This window comes from Aythya marila (assembly GCF_965140915.1).
Source record: "Aythya marila genome assembly, chromosome: 2".
NCBI lineage: Eukaryota > Metazoa > Chordata > Aves > Anseriformes > Anatidae > Aythya > Aythya marila.
In genome coordinates this window covers 57,757,168-57,778,669 of record NC_139043.1, presented here as the reverse complement: position 1 = coordinate 57,778,669, position 21,502 = coordinate 57,757,168, and the positions used below count along the sequence as shown (strand labels likewise).

The following is a 21,502-nucleotide window of genomic DNA, read 5'->3' as shown; positions in this document are numbered from 1 at the left end:
ACCCTTAAGTTCGAGGTCCTTGGTTCCACAGCCTGTAATCTATTTGCAGGGTACATGATCCTTTTTCGCTTCTCCCCTCTATTTCCCAACCACTACATAATTTGATTTGAAAGACAGAAAAGTAATTATTGACTCCAAGAAATGTAACAGAATAGTGGCCATCAAATCTGGTCCTAAAGGGCAAGTTCCTGATCTTTCTGATTAATTCCTGCTGGTTACTCACTATCTGCCTTCAATTCCGTGTCGAAAAATGCACGAGAATCTGTCTTTGCATAGACAGGGCTCTTTCCTCTATCCCAAGTACAAGTAGGAACAATCCATTACCTTGACTAGTATTTATATTGGAAATACTCATGAGGTACTGGCCAGCTGGACAAAGGACCAATTTTACAAAATACATTGCAACTGAAGTGCATTTTAGATGCACAGAGAGTCCATTGAGGCAGCAGAAAAAAACAAAAACACCAAAGCGAACAGCACCACTGACTTCTGTTTTTGTAAGACCTCTCTGTACTCCCCTTTGCCTAGGTCACACCACAGATCAACAAGACAAAGAAAGTAACTGATGCACTGCTATAGACACAGTCCTTTGGAGATGGCCTCCTCTTCACAGATGCGACTTAATGAAGTAACAGAAGCAATTAACGTGCAGGATTCTTAAATCCACAAGCTTGATAAAGAAAGTCCCTCTCTATGAATAGGGTTTGCCAGCTACTCAGTTGTAAAGCTTCAAACGAAGGCCTGGCAACAGCATTCGATTTCCAGGACAAACGCTGCTGTCTGCTATCACAAGTCCCTGTGCTTGGTGTGAAAGCACAGCTAGAAAAACCTGCTCCAATTTTTCTTGTAACTTTCTCAAAAAGCAGATTAAGGAGAAAAAGAAAACTGTCATACGTCCCATCACCTTAAACATAAAAAGAGAACAGAAAGGAGGCTGCTAAGCAGAACTTGGTCCTCTCCCTCTTATCTCTTGGAAAAGATTTTCTGCTGGGGAAAGCATTGCACTGGGAAAGAAGTGAAAAAAAGGACTGCAGTATTAAGTCAGCCTCCTACCACAGTCCCAAGGAAAAGCAATTGCGATTGTTGCTGTATTCAGCAGCACTCTAAGAGATTTATAGTTCACTTTTCAGGTAGCAGCACAAGTAATTATTCCATAAACCAAACCTGTTTTTCATCAGCCCACCCTGAGGCCGACCAGGGAATCTGCCAAGGAGGGCTGTCAAGAGAAGGAATTAATTTGCATAAATGTAATTAAATGGCATGCTTTCAAATGTTATGCAAATAAAAAGTGCACAACTCCAAAGAGATAGCAAACCTATTTAAGGATGGAGAGGAGCAAACAGTAGCTCACGGTAGCTCGGAGGTTATATTTATGCCCTGTAAGGGGCCTGCAGTCTTTGTTCTGACAAAGTTCTCCAGTACTGTATCTTAATAATGGAGTAATTTATGGAAGACATTCTTTAGCAAGACACATGAACCTTCATTTTTTAAAACCAACATAATTCTTAGAGCACCTAGGATAAAGTTTCAAAGAATTTAGGTCAATGTTCTCAGAACCAGGACTCTGATATCAAGTCATTTAAATGCATGGCCCTTTTCCAAGAAAACCTGAAGTCTAGTAACTACTTACACCCTGAGAAGCAATTTTACCCACTAATTTTACAAACTTCCTTATGCAAGGATTTTGAGATGTTTAGGTGCCTAGCCTAGGGTTCTTGTTTGAAAGCCTAGATCTAGAAGGACTTAAAATGCAAGCCTTACAATCCAACAGGACTGCATAGAGGTGTCTGTAAAAATACAGGTCTGTATAAACACTGAATGATTCACCTTATAAGCTTGCATGAGCATGTGGATGACTCCAGGGGCACCGTGGCACCAGTGAACCAATCTGTCGGTCTCGTTGCTCAGTGAGGATGGGTAGTTCCCAGATCGGAATTTTTTATGACGAACATAGTCAATGCTCGGCTTCACCAGCTCTGTCAGGGTCTCCTGATCCACGTTTGCAATTGGCTGAAGACAACACAGAAAGAAGAAACAAAACCACAGGAGTAGTAACAAATCACGTACCAACACTTCATTACGTGTCCTATTTTCAAGTACCCTACATATGTGCTCTATATCCCAAATACTTTCCGTCACTTCACACAGATTTAATTAATGTCTGCTCGCAATACCCTTATGAAGAGTGTGTTACAGCAGCTGTAGAGACAAAGAAACTGGGGCACCAAGTTGCTACCTGCCTTACTTGAGGTGACACAGAAAGACTTGGGAAGAACTGAGAACAGAATGCAGACCCCAAGGCTCCCAGGCCTCCACCTTTGTATAGAGAAAGCACATCAGGAGAAAGGCAGTTTTATAAATTAGCTGCTTATAATACATTCTTAAAACACACCTGGTTAAATGTTTTAAAAATAGCTAGTGTAGACAAACCTGTCCTATTTCCCAATAAATGAAGAAGAGTGTAGGTAGTGGCATACCTAGCGAAGTTTTATAAAGTTTTCCATCGTAAACAAAACTCCCTGAAGCTATGGACTATAAATCAGCATTTCTAATGTCAAAAGCAACAGCTACTTCGCAAAGTGACTAAATGTCTTTGCTCTACACACTTATGCTTAGATTGCTCTTCTCAGTTTTTCTTTTCCATTTCTTCTATTTAGCTTATGTCCTTTCCAAGAGGCAAATACATCCAAACTGCGCACTCCCTGCAATTAAAAGTTTAGAATCTGTGTATCTGTTGGGTTCTTAGTTGATATTCCTTCCTCTAACAGCCTTTTTCACAGTATTTTCATAACAAAGCTCTCTATTTTTACACAGCCTACAGGATTTATGGAATTCCAGCACACTGTGGGAACAACTGCAGAAATTGGAGACTACAGAAACTAATAACTGAGCTTTTTAGCTTTTTTTTTTTTTTTTTTTTTTTATAACTTTGCTAATTATGTCTTACAATTTTACTGTTTCCTACCAGCTCCAGCACATTTGCATTCAATGGGTGAGCATGCTGCTACCATTCACAGTCCTACAGCTAAATGAAGGAATATTTTCAATAGCTGCATTTTTTGTAACCTGAAACAGCCAGAAGCCTCTACTTTACCTCAGCTTGGAAATCTCTGCTGAGCTCCTACCCACTGGCTCCCTAGAGCAAACTCCACCTCTGCACTCTTCTGAGTGGAGCAGTCACCTTCACGCTGCTAACTGGAAGTAGATCTGAATATAGATCAGCTTTTCATGAAGAACATCTTCATCAGCCCTCACACAGACACTGACCTCCGCGTTATGAAAAGGTCCCTGTTTCAGGAGTCTCATTTCACAGGGGAAACCTGCAGCAGAAAGCAAAGGCAGGCACCAGCAATAACTGCTATTCAGTCTTGAGCTGTGCAAGGCAAGCATAGCCCAGGGCTTCACTGAGCTTGTGCTCGTCCTTGGGAGGTAAATCCAAGAAGAGCAAAGATCTTTACACACCTTCCTTCTCTACTTGTGCTTCCACGAAGACCTCAGCACAAGTGTGTCCCTTCTCCTAAACTGCTGAGGTTTTCAGCACTGAAGTGTCATCAGCAATCAAATAACCTAGTGGTGTGCGTCCTGACTATCTGGCCAGGAGCAATGACAGACAGACATCTTTGTCTTGGTGTTAGTGAAAGAGGCTAGGGCTAGAGACTCCCTTGCTAGAGTATCAGAATATGCCCCTCTGCATCCTGGAGGAATAATTTAACACTGTTGAGCTCTTATTCTTCCAGCAGTCTTCTGCAAGCAGATTCTGCAATACGTGTCCCCTCATAAAGGTGTTAAATAGAAATGATCGGTGGCTTTCACATCTCTGCTGCTATGCTGGACGCCTTCTTTGTTATCAAACAACCACCCAACAAACCATCTCGTGAATTCGTTGCTGAAAATACAGAGTAATGGCGTAGGAGGGGTGGGGGGAAGGATGGACTCCAGTGTGCCATCTTCTGCAGCAGATGACTCAACCCTGTATGACTCACAATGTTTAATGTACAGTGAAAAGACAGTAATCTAATGCTGCATAAACAATGGCTTTGTGGTAATTCGGAAAAGCAGCAATTATATGTAAAGGAAAAGATATTTACGATTTTCCCATGTAGACAGAGTAGCTTCTGCTTAAACCAAAAAGCACTGCACAACTATTTCTGGTATCAACCTCGAATAGCAAATGAAGGATGGAGCATTTAAAGAGACTTCTTTAAAGGAACAGAAGTTCCTCAGAAAAATCTAGTGAGGAAAAAAGGAAGCCACAGAAGACAAGGTAACTGGAAGGGTGTGGACCACCCTGTCAAAGGCATCAGGAAGTGAAGATAAGGACATAGTAAATCAGAGCATCCTGAGGCCCCAGTCAGATGGTCACTGCAGAAAACAGCTGTAGTGATGTTAAGACATGGACCCCAGGCAGCAGAGCAGTAGCTACTTCCACAGCAAAGTCAGCTGCTTTAGCCTGAGCTACTGGTGGAAGTGGTGTGAGCTAATCTGAAACAGATGGGGAAAAGTCACCACATCTTTTGCAAATGAGGAATGGCTGACAGAAGTGGCAACAGCTAATACCATCTCAGTCACTTCTGCAATGAACATTTGTACACACCTCTAGGCTGTGAGGAGAGGATGTACTTTCTTTCCACTTGCCTGAAGGAAAGTAATTTCTGCATGAGCTGGTAAGAAAATTACCGTTAACAAAGGTACACAGACTGGCGGCACCTTTCAAAACCAGAGAAAGGTATGATACAGATTTTGCAGCTCTGTGGCCATCTTCTGTAATGAAACATAAGGCTCTGTTTTCAGATTGTACAGCATTAGAAAACATGTACAGGTCTGTTTTGAAAAACATCATAATCTGGTTTGAGAATCTCAGAGCAGGGAGGGAATGGATTTAAGTGTTCGAAAACGGAGGCATACAAAAGAGAAGAATCTCAGAACAGGAAGAGGAGAGCAGGTGTCATAAACACAATCAGGAACATTAGATTTTTCAAGCAGAGAAGGGGAAAAGAAGGAATACGAGAGTATAAAAGTAAGAAGAGCATATTGAAGATGAATGCGTGATTAAGGACAGTTTTTCCAGGAACTTCAAAATAATGAGGGGGAAAAAAAATCACAGGGAAAAAGATGAAGGACATGGAAGGCAGAAGGATAAAAGGCATCAGTGATACACTCACTGAAAAACAGAAAATAAATGAAAATAGGACTAATGGGTGGTGATTAAATTAATATTTAGCTAGCCTGACTGTAGGCATCAGATTACTTCTGATGGGTATGAAGATGAGGATGAGGGAAGACACCTGACTTTCTTGAGGATAGGAAACTTCAGCTTCTAGACCTCTGGGGCTCTGAAATGCAACACACTCATATTCACAAGCAGATGGTATAAAATACTGCGGGACAAGGATGTACATCTTCATCATGCAAACAGAACGCCCTTCTGACAGACTGGAGTAAGCTGCAGAGAGCTGAGCCCTCAGCTGGAGGCCTGGCAGCAACGTTAGAGGAACCATGGCGCTGAACACAAGGATATGTGAGTTGTCCTCTGCTACTGGGGCCTTGGCTAGCATCTCTGCACAGTTCTGGGCTGCAGTCTGACCCCCAACTGCGAGCCTCTGACCTACCACAACCTTGCACTGCTTGTGCATGAAAGCTGAAGAGATCTTCTGATGCAAAACAAGACATGACTGGAGTTTTGTCCCAGCCCGCAGAAGACACTCTTACCTGCATAAGCATGTAGTAGATCCCAGCCACCCCGTGGGCCGCTCCAACATATTGCTTCCTGTGCCACTGATACAAGAGAGGGCAACGCTCTGTTTTACGCTCCTCCTTTGAGAAGTTCTTCCCCGACTCGATAATGGCATCTATTACCTAAGAAGGAAAACACACTTCTTCCATCTCGCTTGCTTTGATTCAGAGAGTTTTGTTTTGTCATGGCTAAAATCACACAGCAAACAACAATTGGACTGTGATATTCAATTCCTTTGAATATGAGTATTGAGGTAGAAAGGGAGTTTCTCCTGAATGACAGAATCACCTGTATTTTTAGGAAGAGAAATTGAATATTAGATACTACTTATCACTCTTTTCCAGGCCTATTTTCTCTGGTTCTGGATCTGCAGAACAGTCATGCACCTTCCCCACACTAAGTTCTCCTCTTTTCACTTAAAACACTTCCACACTTCTGTGTTAAGGTTTCCCATAACAATTTCTCACCCTCAAGTGCTCCACCACTTTCATGTTAGATGCATTTAAATGGCCAGCTGTGGACCCACCTGCATTGGCCTCTGTTTCAGTCCCAACCGGGCAAGAGGAAAGGGGTAACAGAGTGGAAGGAAGGATGAGACTGAGCCTGCAGTTGTAGGTTCCTCTCCTCTGCAGCCTCCCCCTCTTAATCCCTTGAATTACATGAAGGTGTGATTCCAGTTCAGCTGCACTGATGCTGTGGCACGTGAGAGAGAAGCGTCCTACCTCTTTGATAACAGACTGTGGGACAGTGTCCGGACCAATTTCAGTATTCAGGTACAGCAAGGCATACAGGTATCCTGCTCTGCCGTAAAGCAGCTCATCTGGAAGCTCAGCATCTGTGCTTGTGACTGTCCTTTGGAGCTGCAACAACCTGCATCAGACAAAAATGGTAGAAGAGATAGATAGAGCATGTTCTGTAGAGACTGTACCAGACTATGCACTGCGTAAGCCATCAAACCAGAAGCAGGAGGAGTGCCAAAGCCCCGTAACTTCCATTCTGTCATCCCCAGCCGAACTGGCTGCCAGCTTTACACATAGAAGGATCTGAATTAATCAAAAGTGCCGCTTAAACTATAAAAGTAGCTACACGTTAATGGGAAGAATGATGAAAGCTTCCTGCAGCCTGGTATTTCACCTCAACAAGGACCCTTAATTTGAGGTGTTTGAGAGAGAAAAACACTCAGCATTCCCCTCTTTAGACACACATTGTTCCACATGCTTAAAAGATAGATTTAGAAAGGGCATTGCTATTATGCAGAAGTGTTTTGCTTGCATTTAGTAGTGGGGGGGAAAAAAACACACTTGAGCTGGCCAGTGCGACTCTCGTTTGTTCCAAAGAGACTCCCTGCTATTACTCCACCAGTCTACATTAGAATTGAGGAGGAGCAGAGAAATTGTTTTCCTGCCCATTCCCTGGACCTGTCTCTTCCTATCTTTTCTGATGAAACTGGAAATTAGATGAAACCACAGAGATGGCCAGATTTTAAATTTGGGGAGGGAGGAAGACAATCTGGATTAAGAGCAAATTCAATTCCCAGATCCCCCCCAGGAGCTATTACTTGACAGAAATGTTAGCATTAGCATCATGCTGGAGCAAAACCACTGACTCCAATGTCCTGTTTAGACCATCACTACTTAATATCAGGGAAAAGGCATTCACAAAAAGAGAGCTTTGTATTATCCTCCATTTTTGGAACTACTCTTTGGACTCGGAATTAAATTACTTTCTTTTAAAATGTCCTCTTTTAAGTTTTATTATTCAAATTTTATTACTCAAATCATCCTACAACCAGACAGCTACAAAGTAAAAAGTTAGAAATGCAATCATATATTATACTGATATCCATAATGTACCCCTCAGATCATGTTCTGAATGCATTAGTAAACAACAACAAAAAAAGGGAAGAATAAAAGGGAGCAAATAATCAAACTAACCTCCTTTTTCAGTCCTCCTCCTGGAAATGACTTTCCAAGCAGAGGTGATTCTAGAAGATTTATTGCTAATCTCATTCTGCTGTACTCATGCTTCATGCCTTACAGCAACCATGCTTCCCTAGTTGCATCCAAAGTGTCATGCCCAAGATAATGCCAGTTCTAAAAGCAAAAAACAAACCTTCCACCCATTTCAAGACTGAAATACTTGCTCAGGAGCAGCAACTGATATTAATCAGACTAGGACTCTAGACCAGAAAGAGATCAATTATATACCCAACTGGAGATACTATTTGCAGGATAGCCTGCAAATTCTGGCTGTGCAAGGTATGCTGGTAGACTGTTACCAGGTGCATTGCTGATGTTGAATGCAAACTCCAGAGGGCTTCAGTGATTCCAGTCCTTGACTGGCTAGCAGTCATCTACACAGCAGCAATAGGACATCCAGTTCTCTAAGGAAGCTCTACCTCCAAGTGGGATTTCTCAAGACATTTGTTACATTTAGACTACTTTGAAAAGGAGATGGAGTATTTTCAGGCTACCCTTCATATGATCTGACCTCATTAGCGTCCTTGCCTGTGACAGTTTAGCAAATACCTCTTTTTTCTTTTTTTTTTTTTTTGATTAAATCTTTGGTACATATCAAATATCCTGTGTTTCTGCCTGGGTGTTTCCCTGCAGCGTACATGTTTTGTTGTGTGTCTGTAATTAAGTCCCGTGCTGTCCAGGAAGCATCACACCCTGTACAAGCTGCTGCTGACAGGTGTATCACTTTTGTTAAATGTCACTTTACTATGACAAAGTCAGAACGTGCATGCACTACAGATATGCCCATGCCATCCTGTTCTTATAGCAAGAGAAGACTCGCTAACCCGCTAATCACCAATCAAGCGTAAGCCAGCTTTCATAGTAATAGAGCCTATTCTGTATTCTGCTGAAGATACATCAGGGGAAAAAGTGCCTCCAGTTTTTAAACCTGTCTTCCACAACTTCACTGGCTAATTTTACTGAATTAATGCACTCTATAAAAGAAGGACATGGCTTTTTCCATGACCAACCACTCACCTGGCAACACATTCTTTAGATTCACTGTCATTTTTCAGCTTGTGATAAACCACTGCACCCACTGCCAGTGGCCCCGCATCACCACAGAGAAAAGTAACCCTTCTGCCATTCAGGTTGCGAAGGATTCTCTTCACATAATCCAGAGATCGCTGCAAATGGCTCTGGTTTTTTGTGACACGGTGCAGTTGGAGATATAAGAGGGCAATGCCTGGAAAAAAAAAACACATGAATAAGAGAGGCTCATTTACTTTTCCTTCTGAGTACATCACGCCCCCATCTTTAGTGCCTCTGAACTAGTAATTCAAATATGAATAGGTATTTGGTCAATTAAAGGATGTCAGCTTAGATCCTAACTTACGCAAAAGGAACGCATCAGTCTATCTTAATTACATTTCTGTTTCAATTGTGACAACCATGTAAATGTATTAGACTGAAGCCCAATGGTAGACTCACACTTTGCAGAGAATGAAGAACGCTCATGAGACAAGCACTAAAGTTTGGTGAAGAAATCACCACGGATGAAGAATTTTAGGCTAACAAGCATGCATACAACCAAGTACACTTGGTTTAAAATACTCATCTATCACACACTAGAAATGACTTATTTCCCATTTGATTTTTAAAAGCGTCTTTTGATGAGTTCTTGGCTTCAACTTGCCAAGTTCTTTATTGCAAAACACTTAGAACGGTTATAAGATTATGAGCTTCTACAATTTAAGCTAGCTTGTAAAAACCATAAGGCAAACACATGCTAGGAAAATGCTGGAAGGTTAAATCAAGCTTCATTCCATTATGCTCATTATACAGTTTTCCTTGAAAACAAAACGAAACCCAACCCAATGGCAACGATGTAGATTTAAGAAAGTGAAACAAATGCATCTAAGAAGCTGTTTGTTGGCCAACTGCACATACACAAGCAAAAAAAAAATTACTTCTTGACCACAAATTCCTCTTTCTTCTGAGCAGGCAGAGCATTCTTCTGTGCCATAGCTAAAGTGGGGAGCAAGCCAGAACCACTTAGCTCCACAGAAAGACTTTCTGAGGAATATGAGAAGAATGGCACCACAAGAGTGGTGGAGCACCCTAAAATGTTCTCCAGATCAGCCTTGAACAGGCTTTTACAGATGGCTCCAAGAGGTCTGCTGCTTGGTTAGGTCGATTCAGTGGCACAGAAGCTTGTGGTCTACTTATCATTCCTGCCAAAGCAGCAACAAGAAAATGTTGCCTCTGAGGCTGCTGGCCTGTCTGGGATTTCCACAACTCTTTTTTATCTTGCAACAGCTGTGCGGATACTTGGGTTTGATCGAGGGGTGGTCAAAAGGTAGCCCTGAGGCCCAGCTCATCCAACCCTTCCTGGTGCAAAACCCTCGAAGCAGCTCCTCCAAGACTTCTGGCATGTACAAACAGTACTTGCATAAGCAAGATGGACTCTAACATGGGCTTTAACAACACACACTTCAAGATTTTAAAAGATGCTTCATAAAATACAAGCCAATACTCAGGACTGTTCACTGCCAGCCAGGTTCGTCTAGACTTGGTACCTAACAAGCACGACAGTTCTTTTCAGCACTGCTTTTACTTTCTGATTTGCACACTCAAGTAAACTGCTGCAAGAAGTTTGAGAGGAAGTATTTAAAAATCTAGATCATTTAAGTATTTTTATTCAGAGTTAACTCCAGAGAAGCCTTGAAAGAAGTTTACAGCATGGAGTAATGTCGGTTATCCTTCTGCAGGATGGAAAAACACCACTTTCATTAGGCTGCGTTGCTTGTTCATCTATCTTCTCGTTTCAGCTAATGATGGCTGTGTTACTTTTAGCTTATGACTCATTTTCAGCACGCTCTGCTTCATCGGCTGCGACTTGTGTTGTCAGTCATGGTGTCAGAGCGCGGCTCCCCGGGAGCCGATTTGCAGTGTCGCTGCCAGGATGCCCACCCCTTCAGCTCCTCTGCACCCGCTCGCTTTTAGACCTTGAAACGCATCTATCGCTTCAATCTGAGTTGTCCAAAACTTCCCCACCCACCCGCCCACCACACCATCTGCGCTGAAATATCAAGAAGAAAGAAAGCGAAGACATTTTACACTTCCACTGCCAGAACTGAGGCTAAGCACGGGCAAAGCCTGTTTTTTTTTTTCGAGGCTGCTCCCCCCCTCCCTGACACAAGGATAACAGACCAGATCTGCTCATGGCACTTTTCAAATACGCTGTGCTAAAAGCAGAAGTATGTCTGAAGCGTGAGCTAGACAGAGCAGGAATAGAATATGCCATTGTAAGTAGGAGAGTGGCACTTAGGAGGCCAAGATGGAAAAGCGTTTTGGCAGCTTGAAGAGCAGTGTCTGTGTCAGGCTTGACAACTGCAGGCTCTGCCTAAAGGATCAGAGGGCTCATTCACACTTGGACAGCATCTGTAATGCTGATGCAAAGCTCCAGGAATCACAGTGCCTTGTGATAACCAGCACATGCCTGTTTATCTTCATATACATCACAAATCTTGCAACTCTACCTCCATACTCCTCCTCCTTGCACACTCATTTTACCTTTTTTGTACAGACAGAACAAGCAGAACTAACCCATACTGTAGGTTTTAAGGCATCTGGGCACAGAGCACCCTCTCCTCAATGATTAGAGGATTATCATTAGAGAACTGCTAACTAACTGTAAGTCAGTTGAACAAAAAAAATAATAAATTTTAAGAAATCCTTAAAAAAAAAAAAAAAAAAAAGAGGTAACCCAAAAGAAATAGCCTTAAAAAATCCACTCCTTTTGCAGGACACAGATCTCAATATACAAAAGCATATTATCTCTCTGTAATGAGATCCCTTGTCCACTGAAGTCAGTGAAAGTCATTCCCAGACAACAGTGACCAAGGTTCCAGAGTTAAAACAACTCTTATAAATGACTGTATCATAGTACTTCTGCTGCTCCCTTATCTGAAGCTCCTTCAATGAAAACACAACATTCACATTCCAGCTTTCTCACCAGTCCAGCCAGTGTAGGCAGAGCAGTCATGTGGATCTGCTGTCTTCAGCCCTTCCTCCATTTGCTGCAGCAGGTCCTTGATTTTGGTCTGGATCCGTTTTGTGAACTGAGCGCTGACCTGAAAGAAGGAAAGGAGAAAAGGGAGTGAGCCAGGAAAGGAATGAATCCAAGAAGCCAGCTGCTCCACTTCTTTGTTTGAGGAAAAAAATACTATCTGCAGCAATCAGCAGTGTCAAGGAAATAGCTAAAGAAAAATAGATGCTCATATTTGAGACAGCCAAGGCAAGATCAAACCATCATCTTAAATGATGTGCTTAATCACATCACCCATGATGTATTCACATTTTCTTTTTAAATCCAAGGCTCTGTTTGATTTACCAGTCTGCGACCACCAGGCAAGTCATCTAAGAGCCATAAAATGCCCTTCCTCTTGCTCCTTGATCTCTCCTCTCACCAAAACACTATTAGGATTGGCATACTTTATCATGAGAGGAGGTTGTTAAAAGCAGCAAACTATTTAAGAATGACTACCTAAAAGAATAAGCTAGACACAAAGAAGATGGATAAAAGCAGCTTGGCAGCTTCAGCTCATCTATTTTGCCTTCGGCATGAAGCTGAGGAAACAAACCTTTGATCTTATTCATTGCTTGCTTTTACTTTTGAGCAAGAAAAGTTTACAGATACTATGTATGAAATATTATACAGGAGACTATATCACTGCCACCATTTCCTCTCTTATTAAACCTAAGATGCTTTACTGACTATTCCCTTAAGACTACGGGACATGGAAATAGTCAATTAACTAGAATTTATTGCCCTAATAACTACCACAGGAAAGCGTGTTCAAGAAGTTCCTTTACAGGACGAGGTTACATTTGCAGCGGGAACATCTAGGAAAACACTCAAGAATGTATTATCATAAACATATATTATAAATTATATGACTTACTGATAAACTTTTAACTCAAATATAGAGTTTTTAATAAGTAGAGCCTGAAAAAGAGGAAAAAAAAAAAAACACCCCTTACCTTCCTGGGCTATAAGAAAAGCTTTATCATTATTGGATATTTGCATCACTCATCACTCTGAAGATGTACAAAAACTTCATGACACCAAGAAATATTTCCTGAATTTTCTTTCTCTACCCTCTACAGAAACACCTAAGCATACAACAGTTGGCATTCATGTCTTAGTTATGCAGGCAGGAGCAGGTAGAAGGAAACTTGCTAGCAACATGAGAGCTAGCAGAGCTCCCCCACCTCCCAAACTAAGTCCCAACACAATGGTCTCAGCATCCAGAAAAACAGCATGATGTGGTTTGGCTGCTTGTCAGCTCATGTTGAGCACCCACTACTGCTTTCTGAACAGTGCTCCACCTCCATCCACCACTCGCTGCCTCGGTCTGCTCCCAAGCACCAGCTAGAACGAGTTGGATTTGCGAAGGCTTGGTTTAGCATTCAGCCCATCTGCAGCCATGGTTTCCCACTAGAGAAGGAGAAGCTAGCTTGTTAGGAAGGCAAGCTCTTGTTTGATTACAGCACGTCCCAACAGGGAAGGGTTCAGTCAAAAGGCAGATCCCAAATGCTGCTCTGCAACCAATTACTCAAAGCACTCTTGTTCGGAGTGCAACTTCAAATAGCAAGCAGTGAATTCAAACATCCACTTGATAGATTTGGAAATAGGAAAGATAGCAGGGATCATACAGGTCCTCTGAAACACTCAGAAATCTCTAGGGCCCAAATCCATGTTATGATGGCAAGATAAGGAGGGAGAGGGAAGTTGTGCCATTATAACTCATGTCACACATTTACCCCTCTCACCTGCCCTAAGGATGAGCAAGAGCTCCCTTGACCTTCCTGGTAACTCCAAAAGCAGGAAACAAACACGGTGAGCACCTGGCATGTGCTCTTTGGCCTTACTGTGGCATTCAGCACCTTTTTGCTAGGAAACCATACCGTGCACACACAGCGTCATCCCCTCAAGCCTCTTAGCCAGTTCAGCGAAGTCTCAGCACAGAGCAAAACCTCTCCCGAGCGCAGGGCATCTCTCCTCCCCCAGACAGCCGTGCCACGGCATATGGCAAAGCAGCATGAGGAAATCAGCACAAATGCACCCAGGCTCACTACTCAGTCTGTCCAACAAGAGTGAACAAAGACGGGGTTTGTGTACCTACTGCACATCTCGTGCAGGCTTTTTGTTCTGACAAGACACCTGCTGCTACTCAATCAGGTTATTTTTTTTTTTTTAATCAAACTACTTAGAGGCAGAAGGAGAGGACTAGGATATCTGGACACCTGGGTTCTGCTTTGTTTGAAACCTCAGTCCCACAGAAGTTGTACAGCTCAGGCTGGCACCTCCCTCTCTAAAATGGGATCTGCGACTTACCTATCTTGATTCAGCGCTTGGAAAAGGAAAGATGAAAGGATTTTTTTTTATATTACAATTATAATCGTTTATCAGCCCAAACAAAGCTACTCCCAAGCTCGTGCCAGTGTGAACAGATCACACGTGGCAGCAAAGTTTTCCCCAGCTACCTACGCCTCCACCACTGCTTGCATTTTTTATCTTTTCTTTTTGCTCTGAAGCTCTAACAACAGAGCACTGTCACTGTTCATCTGGTAGGATTCCATTGTAAGCTTTTAACAGATGCTTACGTGTCACAGAACAAATTAATTACACAAAGAACTGAATGTTGAAAGGTGGGTTTTTAAGATTTACAAACCTCCTTCAAGGAATCTTATGGCAGCATTACAGCTGAGCATGAAGCACACTAGCTCGTGTTGAGCACAGATTGATTTTCACAAGGAGCATATTCGTTTCAGGAGGATGATTCCAGCTGGCATTCGGCCTTTTCTGCCGGTGACTCTTGTTGGGAGAAACAAAAACCAGGATAGCTGGCCTCTGATATCCTGTATGACACTTACTCCTGGTTCACAACAGACTGGGTGATAACAGGGGCAGAAGAGTTTCTTTAACAAGTAGAAACATCTCTCTCCAGGAATTCAATGTTATTCCTCTGCTGCTGAGGGAAGGACAAGCACTACCACCCCAACCACTGCTCAAGTTTTAGATCAACAAAAACACAAAACATGAGCACTAATCCCCAGTAATACCCATCACAACCCTGAGCCACATTGCTTATGGTAACAAGAAAGGCTCGTTATCTGCATGAAACAAAAACACTGCAGAAAAATATAAACATGTTGGTGTCACAAATTAATTGTTTTGTGATTTATTTGAACCACATCATTGTTTCCATTGCAGCGAGGCAGCATGCCAACCTACATCCCAATGCAAAGCCTTCTGAAGCCAACAAAGAATGTAAGGAATGTAGGTATATAAAACCACACTCAGCTTTGGCACTAATGACAGTCTCCAAATTTTGCTGTCCTTGTCAGCATTATTACCTCCTTCCCCTATTTGCTTTCTTCCATTTGCAAAGTTCCTAAAAAGAACTTAAGTGATCTTTTCTGTAAACCCATCTCAAAAATTACACACACACACACCAGGATGTGAATAAAAATCCCCTAAAAAATGTCACTTGCAGTTGACATCAGAATAACGTACCGATTCTTACTGAACCACCTCCCCATTATGATCACATCCAGCTTTGCAGCTGCGATTTTCTAAGCAAGCAGCACCAAGAGCAGATGAGGCAACACGCGGCTGCAATGTATGCAGCTTGTACTACAATTTCAGGAAGGGAAGAGAAGTCTGGAACTTAAAAGTCTTATGAGTTTTAAAAGCATGCACATTTGGACTAGATATCACTCTGCTTACGTTAAGTCTGACAGTGCAACTGTGAGAGCTCATGGCACTCCTTTTGTGCACAGAAATCAGTAATACTCTGGTATAACAGATGCAGGGTGAGTTATTTTGTTTGCTTTTTTCAAAGACACTTTTAGATGCTGATATATTTTTCAAAAACACCTCTCAGTATTTATTTGCATTGTGCCACATCTATGCCAAGTAACTTGTGCAGACGCGTAGCAAGACACAGAACTGAGCTCAGCTTCCTAACGAGTTGCCAATACATGTTTTTCTTGCCACCAGTGGCTCCCAAAACCACTGCCTTTCTACTAATATATATATTTTTTTATCATTAGCTGTTTCATTTTGCTCAGTTGCTTTTTGTAGGACCGATGCTATGTGCAAGAGTAGACCGAAGAAGGAGGTGACTTGATAACACAGGAGATGCGAGATGGTCTCAGGAGAAGAAGAGATGGTCTACGGGCAGGGTGCTACCTCCTGAACAAGCAAAACACTCCTGGCTAACCTGATCCGAACGGAGATGAAACAGAAGAGGCATTTCAGAGAGAAGTGACGTTAATGTTGGTGATGTGTAGAACAGGCGACAAAATGGTGCTGGGCTGCCTTTCAGGCGAGGAGCATTTCACAAGGAAGAAAATAGAGCTCCAGCAAGGATTCATTCAAAAAACAAACTGATACAGAAGACTACACAAGGGGCACAACAGTCACTGATAAGGGAGAGTGGGGAAAAAAAAATAAAAAGTCAGAGCGGTACTGAAACGTGAAATCCTGGCATTGCTGAAATCAACGGGAACTTTGCCACTGCCTGTAAGGGAGCCAGCTTTCGCACACTGTGTGCACAGGTTTCTTGACGTGGGATGAAATCTCATACTCACCTCCACGGGGCTCCTGCAAGAGCAGCCCCGAAGGAATGCCAGCAGGATCCCATGTTCCGCTGGGGAGCGGCCTGCCTTTTTGCACGGAAAACCAAGTTTCGCTTTCTTTTTAACCCAAAACAAGCAACTGCTACAGCTCCGAGAGCAACTCTCCTGCTCTGAAAATACCAGATACCAAGAATTCTCCTCATCCAATCCCTTAAACAGTTCAGCACAGGTCCCTGCTGTTTCTCAATTAGGTTCTTCCAGAAATAAATGCCAGTTCTGCAAAACCACATGCTGAAAAATTACTTGAAATGCTGCTGTCTGTAGAACACATTGCTCTGTTTTTTCAGTGATCTGGCATCTAGTTCCATAAATGTGATAGTAAGGAAAAAAAAGAAAAAATAGGGGATGGAGAAAAAGAAAAACAATAGCTGTAGGCAAACAACAGCCTTGCCTTCTTGATAGACATGCCTTCTTGAAAGGCACAGAGATCAAAAACTATTGTGTGTAATAAATCCTGCACGTAGGATTTACATTTACTCACTACACAGATGTCTTCACCCTCACTGGGACATTTTTAGGTGGTCCACAAGCTGGAAAAAAGCTAAAATCTTTCCCAATACTGCCTAAATTATTTTGATACATAGACAGCAGGTATATTCCACGTAATGAACCTGACAGTACATCAATGTTGTGTGGTCAGACCCAAATACTGTATATATTAAAGTTTCGTTTATCTTCACGCACACACACAGAAGGGTGTATTATTACACTTGCTTGTGCAACTAGCCAGAGTAACAACTCGTTAACAAACAGGTCTGCGAGATAAAACTAGAAACTGGTGAAGACTGGATAGATGTGAGACAACTTAACCAGATGTTTTTGAGGTAGTAATGCACAATGAAGTGCAATAAAAGGGATTCTCATGCTGAATTTTGACCAAGAGTCCCAAGAAGAAAAGCAAACTTTCCTTAAACAGGAATGTGATCATTACATGATCAATGTATATATTAATACATGTATTTGTAGTCTCTATTAAAATAGCACACACTTGACATGGGATGCCAGAAAATGGCGAGAAGAGTGGCAATCTCAGAAAACGCAGATCCCACAACAAGAAGGTGGGAAGAAACATTTATTGGCTCTAGAGGTTTGATTTTGCCTGTGTTGCAACAAATGTTATGATTCCCATTAGTGTAAGTGGTTGCAGAGTCAGTCCCACAACAGAGAGAGCTTGGTGCTCTCAACGTGACAACTGAAAGGCCCAGAGAGGCCTTCCAACAAATGCAGCGTGCTGTGGAGTAGGATTTTGTTTTTATTGGAAATTTTACAAAAGGATGGAGACTGAAAAGCCAGAGAAATGAATGATCAGAACAGGTTATTGAGAAAACACCAGGAAACTGAGCACCACTCAATCACCCAAAAGATAACCTAAGGAAATATTCTCTATCCCCAGTAAGCAATAGCTTTTCCCAGGAAGCATCGTGAGCTTTAAAACAGGCTCCCTGCAAAACCTCATTGTATAGGTTTGTCAAAACACACAACCTTTTACTAATATTCTTAAACCTTATGACAAGTGAGAAAAAAAAAAAAAAAAAAAAAAAAAAAGCTTATTAAGAAGGAACTGGCCTTAAAAGGAGTTACTGTTTGGGCTTCCTTGTGACCTAGGATGAAGTCTGAATGAAATTTCAATGCTGTTCAAGACCACCCCTGTGATTTCAGAACAAATCCAGACCATTTTCAATTGAGGACAAGGGTGTGATAAAGTCTTGATGTCAGGGGTACTCTTCTTGCACTTACATGGCACCTGTACCAGGTTGCCTGCGCACTGGTTTGCTTCCACCTTCCCCTGGGCGACCAGGTAAGACAGCCTGCAGACAGACTGGAGGTGGCTCCCAAATCCCCTCTGAGCAGGCTAGGGACGTAGGCAGAGAGCCATGCTGGCTCAGAGGACGGTGCATAATCTGAGGCTGCTGCTGGTGGGCCACCCAAGGAGTCAGGACAGACCTGTCCTCAAACAAACCCCTCACCAGCGAGCCTTCCCCACCATTCCCCTTCCCAGGAAATCCACAACAGCTTTGAAGCCCTCTGCTACAAAAAACATTTTGATAAATGGCTTCTGAGTCAGGACAACTGGCCACCAGCCCTGCTTTGCACAAGCCTGTGCAGCCTTACCCACCCGCAGTCCCCAGCCAGCATCTAAAGGGCGACACAACACCCACAAGTCTTGACATTAACTGAAGGCGAAGGTTGCTTCTGCTCCAGTTCAGCTGGAAAGGGAAAGCAAAGCACAATGCTGCTCACATGAATTACTCTTTGGGTCCCAGACTGCAGGGACCCATACCCTAATGTTGTAGTATTATAATACCCTGTAATTAAGAACAGGTGGGTTTATAACTAGACTTACCTAGGATGCAAGGAAAATATCAGAACATCTGCTTTTCAAATATTAATGCCTTCCCCAATAAGCACTTACAACACATTAAAAATTAAATGAACCTTAAAAGACAAACTGATTTTCCCCAGGAAGTAGGGAATATGCTTTGTTCTGAGTTTATGGCTATTTATTTCTCTACCCGCCCCCGACTATTTACATTATTTTTTAAGCTTTTGGACCACTCTGACATCTATAGGTACTTTTCCAGGCTAAAGTATCTCTATGGGGTCCGTATCAAAATAAAAAGAGTTACAGGATATATGTGTATTTAATTGAAAGAGTCGTTATTACTGCAACTACTCTCAAGATGGCAAATCAGCAGGCCAAAGCCTTGGTTGCTCTTCTGCTGTTGCCATGCACCCCGGCTTCCTGCACCATACCTCATGCATCCAAGCAGCACGCACACACCTCCACATGCAGCACCCTGTCCCAATTGTCTCACGTTTCAGACAACAATCTGAAGAGCTTCTCGTCCTTTTATTTTATTTAGAAATTTTCGATGGCAACCGTGGCAGCTTATGAAATCAAATGGAGGGATTAATAATGCATCGCCTTCCATGACAACAGCAGAACCCCGCATCCTTCTGGCTGTCATTACGTGAGTCACTCAATTCTCACCATCACACAGAGCAGCAGATGGGAGGGAAAAAAAAAAAAAAGACGCAATGCACTGAGGGCTTCTGAAAGCCACTTTAATTTTTAAGAAACCTGTGCTACTGTGTAGAGCAGTTTGCAGAACACACTCCCTACCCTGTGTAAAGTCCTTTTACCTTCACAGGGTCTTTAGGCATGCTAAGATGTTTCTCTGACAGCACTGGAGCCTGTTAAATGCAAAAAGCAAAGCAAAGCAAAACAAAACAAAAAAGAGCATCTTAAAATACTCATCAAGAAGCCTCAAAAAAGTCAGGATGGCATCAGGACTGACAATATGCAAACACTACCAACAGTACAACTACACATGAATAGTGACATACTGATAGCCACGATCTAACTCTGTAATACATAGGACAATTTCTCAGATTCTGCAGATGCAGAAAGAAAAGAAAACGTAGGCACGGATCTGCCTTCTCCAGTGAAACGTACAGTTGCAAAAAATCAGAGTAAGCCTACTGAAAGTTGCTGTAGTTGCGCTGCTTTAATGCAGTATAGAAGATGGGTTGTTGTTGTGTTTTTGTTTTTTTTTCCACAGGAGCTTCACACCTTTGTACACAGCAAAGCCCTCCCCTCCCCCTTCCCTCCCCCTTCCCACTTCAACTCATCATCATACGTGCTTCTTTGTTTTTTTTATATATATATACTAACCCAGATACAAATAAATAAATAAATCATAACTGTCTTTTGGGAAAAAAAAAAAAAAAAAAAAAAAGTTTTAAATCAACACCGAGCATGCTACCTGGGATATCTGTAAAAACAATTCAGATTTTACTTCCACATCTACCCTTGCTTTTTAAACCTTTTCCAGCGCCAAGTTCTTCTTCTGACAGCTGCGGTGAGGTCTAGCAGACCCCCAAAGCTCTCCTTTTTGTGCACCTGGCTTAGCCACACACAACTTTATGAACTTCAGTCCCTGCTCCTACTTCAGAGACCTTTAACTGCCTCACCCTGACCCCGAGCGAGGAGTCTTGCTCATTTTTGTGATGCTCAGCACTACGCTGCTTCACGAGGCTACTCTGACAGCCGTGCATCACCACGGATCCCCAAGCTGCAAGTAAGTCGAGGTGAAGTTGGCTTTGCTCCCTGCCCATGTGCACGCCCAGCAGTGTCACCATGCGGTGCTTCCCCTGGCAGGAGGATGATGCAGCACGGAGCGGCTGCTCGGGGCTCTGCAGGCAGCGAGGAGATCCGCGCTGTGTGTGGCTCTCTCTCCGTCCCCACTGTGGCTCCAGCCCCGCCGCCTCACCTTGCCGTCGGTGCCGAAGGGCAGGGGCTCGTCCCCCGGCGCCGCCTTGTCCCGCGGGGCGCCCTCCGCCGCCGGCGGCTGGTAGTCGGCGTAGGGGTTGGCGAAAGCCCGCTCCTCCATCTCCGCCTCGCCGCCCAGCTGCAGCTTCAGCCGCTTGGACATGCTCTCTCCCATCTCAGCCCGCCCGGGCTCCTCATCGTCCCCCGCCGGGGGCTGTGGCAGCGGAGCGGGGCTCCCTGCGGCTCCGGCCGGCCGGCCCCCGGCCGCGGCTCATGTCAGAGCAGCAGCAGGACGAGGGGGAAGGCCGGCCCCAGCAGCAGGCAGCACGCCAGCACCGCCCTCGCCCGCCTCATCCGCAGCCTCCGAGCCCCGGCCCCGGCCGGAGGAGGAGGAAGAGGAGGAGGAGGACGAGAAGGAGGAGGAGGAAGGGGCCGTCTCCTTCCCTCGTCCCTCCCTCGGCTCGCCACGTCCCTGTCGCCGTGGTGACCGCGCACAGCGCCCTGCCTGCAGCAGGCTCCTCCCCGAGGCCAGGCCGGGTTCAAAACAAAACAAAACAAAGCCAAGCCAGGCCGTGTTCAAAACAAAGCACCAAATAAATAATAAAATAAAATGGAAACGCCCGAGGGGGCCCGCTCCGCTGCTCGGTGTGCCCCCAGCCCCGGCGGTTCTCCACAGGCGTCCCCAGGAGAGCTGGCTGTCCCATTAAATATTTACTCTGAGCCGTGCCATCGCTTTTGTGCACTTGTAGCTCAGCCAGACAGTAAACTATTAATTCAAGACCTGGACACTGCAGATTTATTGATCTTTAGTGTTATGCACTGAGT

General features: G+C 43.6%; 1 protein-coding gene across 1 annotated transcript in view; it reads right to left on the bottom strand.

Annotated features, from left to right (window-relative positions):
* Positions 1 to 21,111, bottom strand: part of LANCL2 (LanC like glutathione S-transferase 2) — a 29,838-nt gene extending 8,727 nt beyond the window's left edge. The window contains exons 1-6 of the mRNA XM_082752573.1: positions 20,679 to 21,111; positions 11,711 to 11,828; positions 8,731 to 8,938; positions 6,457 to 6,604; positions 5,710 to 5,856; positions 1,828 to 2,010 (exon numbers count right to left, since the gene is read on the bottom strand). Of these exons, the coding sequence (XP_082608699.1) occupies positions 1,828 to 2,010; positions 5,710 to 5,856; positions 6,457 to 6,604; positions 8,731 to 8,938; positions 11,711 to 11,828; positions 20,679 to 20,852 (978 nt within the window). The 5' untranslated portion in view covers positions 20,853 to 21,111. The remainder of the gene's footprint in view (positions 1 to 1,827; positions 2,011 to 5,709; positions 5,857 to 6,456; positions 6,605 to 8,730; positions 8,939 to 11,710; positions 11,829 to 20,678) is intronic.
* Positions 21,112 to 21,502: the final 391 nt, after the last annotated feature.